This window comes from Microtus pennsylvanicus, chromosome 21 (assembly GCF_037038515.1).
Source record: "Microtus pennsylvanicus isolate mMicPen1 chromosome 21, mMicPen1.hap1, whole genome shotgun sequence".
NCBI classification, from domain to species: Eukaryota; Metazoa; Chordata; class Mammalia; order Rodentia; family Cricetidae; genus Microtus; species Microtus pennsylvanicus.
The window spans coordinates 7,523,931-7,534,454 of NC_134599.1; the positions used below are offsets into that span (position 1 = coordinate 7,523,931).

At 47.9% G+C, this 10,524-nt stretch overlaps 1 protein-coding gene across 1 annotated transcript; it reads right to left on the reverse strand.

The window, feature by feature from the left end:
- Positions 1–1,819: 1,819 nt before the first annotated feature.
- LOC142839340 (GTPase IMAP family member 6-like) lies at positions 1,820–9,213 on the reverse strand. The gene is given in 5 exon segments (XM_075955404.1): positions 1,820–4,126; positions 5,545–5,629; positions 8,940–8,981; positions 8,983–9,050; positions 9,053–9,213. Coding segments are annotated over 5 exon segments (909 nt in total). The 5' UTR covers positions 9,126–9,213; the 3' UTR covers positions 1,820–3,485.
- Positions 9,214–10,524: the final 1,311 nt, after the last annotated feature.

The following is a 10,524-nucleotide window of genomic DNA, read 5'->3' on the forward strand; positions in this document are numbered from 1 at the left end:
ACATTCCGTCTGCTCAGGACTCCTCCCTCCCTGCTCAGAAATAGAATGCCATCCTATAGCTCAGTAATAGAGTGTTACTACAGCTCAGTAATAGAGTGCCTTCCTATAGATCAGTAATAGAGTGCCTTCCTATAAATCAGTAATAGAGTGCCTTCCTATAGATCAGTAATAGAGTGCCTTACTATAGATCAGTAATAGAGTGCCTTCCTATAGATCAGTAATAGAGTGCCTTACTATAGATCCACACTCTATACAGATCCCTTGCACGATGCCAGGCTTGTCTTTAATAAAAATCACTTGTTCCAGGTGGATGATTCAGTCTGGGGATATCAACACGCCTGATCAGTTGTGCCCAGCTTTTAGTGGGGCAGCTATCTCAGGCAGGAGAGGATCACGGAAGTAAAAGTATTGATCAACTCTGGCTGCTGGGAGCCAGGGCTGAGGAAACAGTCTGTTTCCTGTTTGGGGAAGTCAGAACAATACAAGGAAGGGCAAGCGCTTTGTCAGATACTTCCCAGCATCATTCCAAACAGGGCCATTTCTGCCTTTTGCTAAAGAAGTGATTCATGATATCCTTGCCTGGTAAGGGAGGTTAGGACTTCCTCTTTCTGGCCAAACAGAGGAGACTGGACTCAGGCCTACAGATAAGCATCTAGCAGAACCCAAGGCAGCATCTTCTGAGTCCTGACAGTCCACCCACACAGTCCCTACTGCCCCACTCCCGAACCTTCCGTGAGGAAGAGAGCTCGAGCCCCTGCTGCACAGCTGAAAGGTAGGCAGAGGGAATTGGGCGCCTGGTGCCTCCTTCCTCTCGTTAACTTCCCATCAGCTGGCCACATTCCTGCTTTTCCTGACTCTTGTGGATGCTCAGGGGCATCTGAAGCACAGCAGCCTGTACAGTTGGCTAAACTGCTTCCTTGAAGAGGTCTGAGTCAGCCAGGTGGTGGTGGCGCACGCCTTTAATCCCAGCACTCAGGAGGCAGAGGTAGGCAGAGATCTGTGAGTTCAAGGCCAGCCTGTTCTACACAGTGAGTCTTAAAACATCCAGGACTACATAATGAGACCCTGTCTTGAAAAATGAAAATAAATAAATAAAAGAGGTCTGAGCCAATGTCCCACTTCCTTCTGTTGGTTGCAGGTCATCTGTAGGTCCATCCCTCCAGGAAGATGTCCCTGTGCTGTTGGAGCGATCTTGTGAAAACCAGGTTCCTGCCATGCATGTGGTCTAAGCCCCTAGCCTTCTTTTGCAGGTTCCCTTCTTTCAAAGACTCCCTTCCCTCCGCTCACCCTTCTGATAGATTTTCCTGCAGGGCTCACTTACACAGGCAGACCCTCCCTTCAGCCGTCCACGCACCTACCACGGTGAAGGATGCTCATGGAAATATGGAAATAGACTTTGTTCTCTCATATCCCCAAAGCTAGATCTAAAACTGGGTGATAGAACCCAAAGAAAAAAGGGGAGGTAATAAGAGTGACTTGAGGGAAGACGGCCTTTCTGCCCAAGTTCATGCAGATGGAGACCCCTGCAGCCTCAGGGTATGGTTCTCCTATGCCAAGGCTGGCATCTGCAGTTCTTAGCCTAACTCTGCTCATTCTGACCATAGGAAGCATCCATGAGACCTGTTTGTTATGATTCAAGAGGATCAAGTGCCAGTGTCATATTTATTAATTTATTGATTTAGCCTCTCTCTAGGCTCCTCTTCATATTCTTCCATAGTCCAGGATATATCTTGCCATGCATATCAGAGCCTCTGTGCTTACCAATCAGTTCAAGGTTCTTTTCCCAAGTCAGACAAAAATCACAAAGAGGCGAGCGGTACCCATGGAATACGACTTTATTGGGAACCTATGGTGAAGCCCAGGGAGACAGCACACAGGCAAGGTTTCTGGGTTGGTGCCCTCAGATTTCTGACTCCTTGGAGTCTCTGCTATGTCCTGTCTGCCTTCGGATCTGTTGCAAGGTTTGCACTTGCATGGTGGTCTGCTTGCATGCATTTGTTCCAACTGTTCTTAGCTCATAAAAGACGGCAGAGGCACTAGCTGCCCCCTTCATCCCAGCAAGGACATAAATGGTTCAAAATTAGTCACTGTGCACATGTGGTCATTGCAGCAAAGTCTCTCAAAAGCTTGGAAGTACATCAGTGCTTAGAACACGGTTATAGAGCACAGCCTATGAACACACCTTACATCTGTGCTTAGAACACGGTTATAGAGCACAGCCTATGAACACACCTTACATCCGTGCTTGGAACACGGTTATAGAGCACAGCCTATGAACACACCTTACATCCGTGCTTAGAACACGGTTATAGAGCACAGCCTATGAACACACCTTACATCTGTGCTTAGAACACGGTTATAGAGCACAGCCTATGAACACACCTTACATCCGTGCTTAGAACACGGTTATAGAGCACAGCCTATGAAAACACCTTACATCGTGGAAGAAAACCCTAACTGATGGTCTGGGCCTCTCTTAGTCATCTGTCTTGTTGTCATTTTCCACCCATTACACAGGGCAGGTCTCTTGTAATCATAATGTCTGTCCCCCTTTATGGACAAGGATGAAACTTAAGAAATATATAGGCTGTCCCTGGGTTGATTCAACCCTGATGACCTTGCCTAGGCAGCTGTGCAACTTACATGAAAGAAAGAGTCAGACTTAGGCAAAGAGCTATGTTTGTATCAGAGATTAAACACAGAACATAAAAATGTGGTATCAGTGGGACAGAAAGTCCCCTGTCAGGGCACTGTGCTATGGGCTAAGTGTAAGGAGGACCCATGTGTCAGAAAGAAACGACATAGCTGGACACAGAATGTAGCTGGCTCCCCTGAACTGAGGCCTCAGCCCATGGCCACACCTGACTGTCTGACCTAAGGACTGGAAAGTTCTCTTTGGAGATAGAGGGAGCAGATAACAAGGGCTGGACACAGGGTACGGCTGCTGATGGAATGTCCTTGTGGTGTTTGAATGAGAGTGACCACCATAGGCTCATAGATTTGAGTGCTTGGTCACCAGGGAGTGACATTGTTTGAAAGGATTAGGAGGTGTGGCCTTGTTGGAGGAAGTCTGTCACTGGGAGCGGGTTTTGAGGTTTCAAAAAGCCCATTCCAAACCCAGAGTCTCCCTCAAACTGCTGTCTGTGGATCTGGATGTAAACTCCCAGCTACTTCTCCAGCTCTATGTCTGCCTGCTTCCATGCTTTCTGACATGCTCCCAGCCATGATGATAATGGACTAAGCCTCTGAAACCATAAGCCAGTCCCAATAAATGCTTTCTTTTATAGGAGTCGCCATGGTCATGGTGTCTCTTCACAGCAAGAGAACACAAACTAAGACACTCCTGCGTATGGTCATCCTGCACTCGTCAGGATGCCCTCCCTCCCTATCAGGAACCTACAGGTCTCTCGGAAGCCATCAGGATCTGGGACAGCCTTTCAGCCAGGACTCCTCGAGGGATTCCTCCTCAGTGCCTTGCTCTGTGGTTAAACTGCTTTGCTGGGAACATTTGGAAGTTTTGTGGTGTAACAGTGGCCCTCGTTTTCCCACAAGACCAAGTCGATTTTCTCCTTAAGGTCCTCCAGTTGGGCCTTCTGCTCATCCCCTTGTGCCCTGTTGTTGAAGCCACAGTGTCGCCTCTCACACGCAACATGCAGATCATCCAGGCTCTTATTGTTGTTCTCTTGAACATATTCCTCCACAGAGCCCCCAGCCAGGTCTTCCTTCCGAGTGAACACCAGAATGGTATAAGCCAGGATCCCTTCTCCAAAGATCTCCTGGAGGCGCCTGGCAGCTTGTTGGTCTTCTGCCGTGTACCGGCCCACCTGTATCACCAGGAGCACTACATGGGGCCCCGGAGAGGCCAAGACTTCACAGATCTTCTCAGCTGCCATCTCAGGCGGATACTGAGGGGACAAAATGTCTGGGGTGTCGATCACCTCAACCTCCTTTCCATCCCACTCTCCACTCCCTTTCTGGAAGGTCAAGGTCACTGGTCTAGTGCTGATTTTGGACTCAAATACTTGCCTGCCAAGGATACTGTTTCCTGTTGCACTTTTCCCACTTCCTGTTTTCCCCACCAAAAGGAGCTGCAGTTTCTTTGGGGTGAGCTCTTTCTCCTTCAGACCTAGAAGAATTTGACAAAGCAAACCGTCAGAGGGAAATGGGACAGAACCTACCCTCTCTGCTTATCAGAGGCCATAAACCCCTGTGCATCTGAGAAACAGAGTTCCAGGATGAGGAGCTTGCAGAGACAAAGGCCAGCGTCTGACCCTGAGTCTTCCCTGGGCTTATATTCTCAGCCTGGGACCTGGAAGACAGAGGTGAACATCCTACAAAGAGGGACATCAGAGCCACCAGCTGAGAAGGGAGACTCATATGTCAACTAAACACTGGCTAATCCAGTGCTAAAAATTTTAAATATGCCCGAGGCTGGGGACTGGGAAGGAAATGCCCTTCTCCCAGCCCTGCAGTCCTAGGACCCAAACCACATACAGTGACACATGACAGTTTCCAAGTGTGGTCCCCATGAAAGACACCGATGGGACTCAGATCACAGAGCGCTAACCCTACCAAAAACTGCTAGGTTCTGCCTTCAAACCTCAGCACCCACTGGTTTTGCTTCTGCATGTCTGCACCCTAGGCTGAACTGCAATCATCTTGGCTCTCCTGAGCTTTTCCAAAGGGAATAGAAAGAATTTGAGTGGATACACGGAAGTTTTGATTAAGCACGGACGTTGGATGTCCATTCCTGCCCGCCTAGCTAAGGTGCAGCTAGGGCCAGAGAGGAACTCTTTTCAGCAGCTGGAGCTCAAACGGAAAAGCTAAATGCACTGTGAGATGCAGAGAGGGGACTTTTCGATTAATGACTAGCTTTGCTTCCCGTAAGAAGTGAAAAAGGCTTAGCCTGTGTTGGTGACTTTCCCATGTGTTAGAATAACTGGGCTGTTTTTCCCTGATGGTCCTGGCCCTTTGAATTCATAAGGAAAAATATCATTCATGTTAAAATGCAATGAGTCACAAATCATTTCTTCTAGAAAGAAAACATGGGTAGGTTTCTAACATCCCCAAATGCCCTCTCCTTAGGTTAGGTGGCGAAGGTGAATCTCTGAGAAGACAGAGCCCAGTCCCTCCCAGTGGCCACTGGTGACACTCTGCTTGCTTGCATGACACTGTCAACCCATGTGACACATCGGACACAGCTGACCACACACAAGGACTGCTGATGTCCAGAGCTGGAGCAGTCTTCTTATCACGTCCAGACCAGCACGTCCTTCTCAGGGAGGAGCTTAGATACAAAGGCTCTTTTCCTTGGAACCGGCATTTGTCACCCCTAAGGCCGTCCACCTGGCAGGGGTCCCTTTCCTTAGTTTCCCTGGTGTAAAGAGGAGCCCTCTTGCTCTATTTTGGCTACAGTGGGTAAATCTATGTAATGAGGGCCTTCAGCTGCCCCTGCCAGCACTCAGGGTGTGGGCTCGCATCCGTCTGCACACCGGTGTTCCCATCCACGCCTCCCAGTTCTCCTCTGCTAGGAAAGCAGTGTACCTTTTGTCAGCCCTTGATCGGAGTCCAGGGGCGACTGCCTTGTGGGGTCCTTCCGGGGACCGTGTTTACACTCTTCTTCTTCCACCTACAGAATACAATGATACATTTAAATACATGTAAATAAAATGTGTGTGTGTGTGCGTGCATGCGTGCGTGCTCATGAACACTTGCATGCACAGGCGGTTATGTGCCTTGTGCACATGGAGAGATTAGAGGACGATGCTCTCCTCCCCCGTGGGTTCCAGGAATCAAACTCAGGGTTAAGTTCTCATGGCAAGCCCTGCTATCCATTGTCTTTTCCTCATGAGAGGAAAGTTATTTCACATGTATGGGGATGTATGTGTGCTTGATAAGGAGTGGGAAAGAGTATGGGGTAAGTAAGTATGGAGTAAGTAAATATTGGGTAAGTATGGGGTAAGGAGTATGGGGCACTTTCTGGGGGCTTTAGTAATCCTACCCCCTAAAGGTGTGTACCATGACTGTAAGAGATTATTTGTCATGGAGAAAGGAGCCACTGAATTGGTTTGGGCAGACAGTGTCCAGAGCTGTGTACTGAGGGCCCAGGGTGGAGAAATGGGATCAGGAGGAGAAGAATGGTAAGGAAGAGGGAGAAAGAGGTAGCATGGTCTTGATTTTGTGTCTCAGACAATATAAGATCTACATGGGCAGGGTCAGGAAGTTCTGGGGAGAGTGCAACTTTGGGTCTTGAGTCCAGAAAGAACCATCTAGGCTTTAGCACTGAGAACTGGCATGGCTGAAAGCTGGTGGCTGTGTTCAGTAGTGGCAAGGAAGGAGGCAGCCATGGGGACCTTCACAGTGCAAGACAGAGCCCTGGGGTGAACTGGGCGCCTCAGTGTGCAATCGAGACACCATCACTGGCTAGGATGCTCACATTCCTGGTCCTCAGTATCCTTTCAGGGTGAATTTTCGGGCTAAATCTAAAGAGACCTGCTCCTGCAATGTCACGGTCTAGTCACAGTTACCGATCATCTTTAGCTCTCTTTGCACATTAGAGCCGCAGCATCCCAACCAGGAACTGCCAACACTGCTCTGATGCTTCCTCGCTTCCTGGGCAGTACCATCTCTGCCTCAGGAGACTGCAGAGCTGTTATTAGATTGATTATTAGATTCCCGACAGGGTTGGGAAGTCATGATCCATGACTTTCTCAGGACCCTCACAGCCAGACTAGACAATCTGGACAAAGGCTCTGGGGTGGGGAGCCCCAGTGCGCACCTGGACTACACAATCCGGACGAAGGCTCTGGGGTGGGGAGCCCCAGAGCGGACCTGGACTTGCTGTCACCGCACTGTTGGGTGCTCTGCTCTATTCAACCAGCAGATTGCCCTGTCTCCTCTGAATCCCGGGAAAAGCCAGTGGGAGCCACTGAAGACACAGCTTTGCAATGCTCAGCAAATCGCTGGCTTAATGTGGATGGGTTAACACGTGGATGCAGGTACCTGAAGAAAGTCTGGCGGCTCCCAAGGAAGCAGGCCAGGTCAATGGCCTCATTCAGCTCTGGTCAGCCACCTCCTGGCTTGAGCAGCGTTCCCACTGCCTTGGCTGCCTTTGTGTCCCCTGCTCTATGACCCAGAGGTCTACAAGCTACAGACCCTTCAATCTTTGCAGTGTGTCTTCACTGATCCTCATTGGTTCTTTGGAGAACAGTGAACGGACAGGAAACAGTTCCCAACAGATGAAACTGGAGGGTGCAGAGCCCAGGAACCACCCAGGGCGACAGTTACGTACCCAGCCCTGTGCCCACGGCACTGTCAAAGGAAGGAGGCCGTGTCCTCCGAGTCTTCCCGGCCCCCCCCAGACAGTGCCACACACACGCAGGGTACACTTCGAATTTTTATCTCCAGCCCAGATGAGAGAGACATTATCACCCTGGTTACATTGCTCAGAAAGAGAGTGAAATTTAAAAAGTGCCCCAGGGACCCTCTCCCACTGGGGGGTGGCAGACATGGCTCAGAGGTAGAGCACTTACAGGGAGTATGCAAGACCCTGGCTTCAGGTCCCCAGCACCGAGACAAACAAGCATAAAGAACACCACAGAGCACTAAGTTCTGGCTCCGTGCTACAGCTCTTTCTGTCACGCCACTTACATATATATGAATGTGTAGACACAGCCACACACACAGGTTCGTAAACACACAAACATGTAACACACATGACATACATAGAAATACATGTATCATCCAAAACAAGCTCCATCATTTTCTGTGGGCTTACCCCTTATTTTTCTTTTACTGAAAGTAGAATTTTTTCTTCATACAAAATATTATGATTATGGTTTCCCATCCCCAACCCCCTGAGATCATCCCCACCTCTCCTCCGGTCAGAATCCACACCCTTTCTGTCTCCCCTTAGAAACCAAATAAAGAATAACAATAAAACAAAAAAGATAAAACAAAAACAAACAAACCAGAATAGGACAAAATAAGTGAACAAACAGGTGAAGAAGGGCTAAAGAAAACATAGGAGAAACACACATGGATGTAGACACACACGGTAACAGAATCCCATAAAAACTCAAAACCAGAAGTCGTAAATGCTCTGACAAACGTTATGAGGAAGAACCTCCAACCAAAGATGCTGAGTTCAGTTCGTGTTAGCTATCTATTGCTGTGCATGGGCTCAAAACCAAAAATCAGTTTTGTGGGCCTTATGAATCATTTCATTTTGTTTTGGCCTTTTCTTTTTGTCTTACTGGTTTTTTAATTTGGTTATTTTGATTTTCAGGTTTTTTAATTTTATATTTTAAGAGAGAGAGCATAAAGTTTGATTGGTAAATTACGTGATAAGGAGAAGGGGGAAATGATCAAAATATATTCTATGGAAAAAATTTAAGTAAAAAGTATAAACATGATATCCACCATACACTCACCATGCCTACTTGTAAACACACACGAACATATACTTGTGGCACACATTTATGCAGTTGAAAACACATACACATATACACACAAATAATACACACATATAAACACATATACAAATCCAAACATGACACATACAATCCATAAAAATACAGTGTACCCCGTTCATACACATACATGTAAACATGCATGCAAATGAACAGAAATGTACATACAAAGCCACTCACACATGCCTATGGTGCACAAATATACATACAACATGTACAGAAACATAGGCTTTATACACATATATAATACAATCACCATACACAGCATGCATACACCACACAGGCATGTAAACACACATATACACAAACACAAATGTTTATAAACAGTGAATATCCTCAAACAAACACACACTTACAAGACGTACATATACACAAATGACATATACACACATGTGAAAACATACAAATCCAAACAAGACAAACACCACATACACACATGTAAACATACACACACACAGTGGGACTTACGTCGGGGCTGGCTGACAGGCAAGAATGGCTGTTTCCTGTCTCCTGTGGCATTACACGCCCATGAAATTTCTGGCTCTCCTGGTGGGCCTGAGATGAGGATCTTTTGTAGATGGAACAGAACGGCCAGAAAAAGGTTTCCGCAGCATAGGAACCAATGGACTCTGTTCCCCTGTAAAGCCGATCCATCTTTCAAGCCATGTTTCATCAGCTCAGTATGCGCTCAAGAACAGCCCTTCAAAGAGCAGCTCGCTGTAAGAAGAGAAACAGGAAGTGATCAGAAACACAAGCCAGACTCTTCCGCTGACAGGCTAGAAAAGGATTTTAAAGGAATAGTGTCGTTCGTGGTGGTTAATTTCATCCTGATCCAGGAAACAAAGTTTGGAGAATTAGGAAGCTGCAGATCTCTGGGAAGCCAGTGTCAGGGACAGGACCCCCTGATCCACCTTTGGACGTGATCCACCATTTGGAGCTTAGCTCACCTCCCAGAGTGACCCTACAGTTTCAGAGCTGGACAAGCAGCCACCGTCCCTCCCCTCCCCTAGTCCTTCTTCTAAATATATTTTCTTACAACTGTTAAGTTTTAAACCTGGGACAAATGACTGAGGTTCCTATTTAACTATCAAAGTGGACCTGGCCTCGAGGTTCTCCCAGCATCCCTCAGTCCCGCGCTGTTACAGGATATGGCTGGCACACCCCGCCCTCTACCCTGAACTCTCCAGCTAGCCCAGGGGCTGGGCTGCCCTCCCTAGAGGCTCTTCCCTATAGAATCCAGAAGTTTTGGCTGCCCTTCCCCAGAGGCTCTTCCTATGGAATCCAGACGTTTCAGCTGCCCTTCCCAGAGTCTCTTCTCTATAGAATCCAGATGTTTTGGCTGCTCCTCCCCAGAGGCTCTTCCCTATAGAATCCAGATGTTTTGGCTGCCCCTCCCCAGAGGCTTCTCCCTATAGAATCCAGAAGTTTTGGCTGCCCTTCCCCAGAGGCTCTTCCTATAGAATCTAGATGTTTTGGCTGTCCTTCCCCAGAGGCTCTTCCTATAGAATTCAGATGTTTCAGTTGCCCTTCCTCAAAGGTTCTTCCCTATAGAACCCAGACGTTTTGGCTGCCCCTCTCCAGAGGCTCTTCCTATAAAATCCAGACGTTTTGGCTGTTCTCCCCAGAGGCTCCTCCCCATAGAATCCAGATGTTTTGGCTGCCCCTCCCCAGAGGCTCTTTCCTATAGAATCCTGATGTTTTGGTGCCTTTTCCTTTTTGTTCCTTTGGCCTCCTGGCTGCTGCACCTGGTTAGCTCTCTCCCGTCTCCTTCCCCTCCCCCTCTCCTCATATGACCCAGCTCAACCTGCTCACGTCCACTCTAGACTCTCCCAGATGTCCCTGTCGCTGACTCTGGCTGTGCTCTCCCACATATCCATAATAAACTCTTCTCCACCACACCTGGGAGCAGTCATGTCCTTTCCTTTCCTCTATTTCTTTCTTACATCCATCAGCAAGCTCCAAGCGCTCATTCTTCCTAAGATCTCCATGTGTAGGGAGCCTTTTAAATTTATCAGGCAGGTCCCAAGTTTTTGATCACCAATACATTATTATA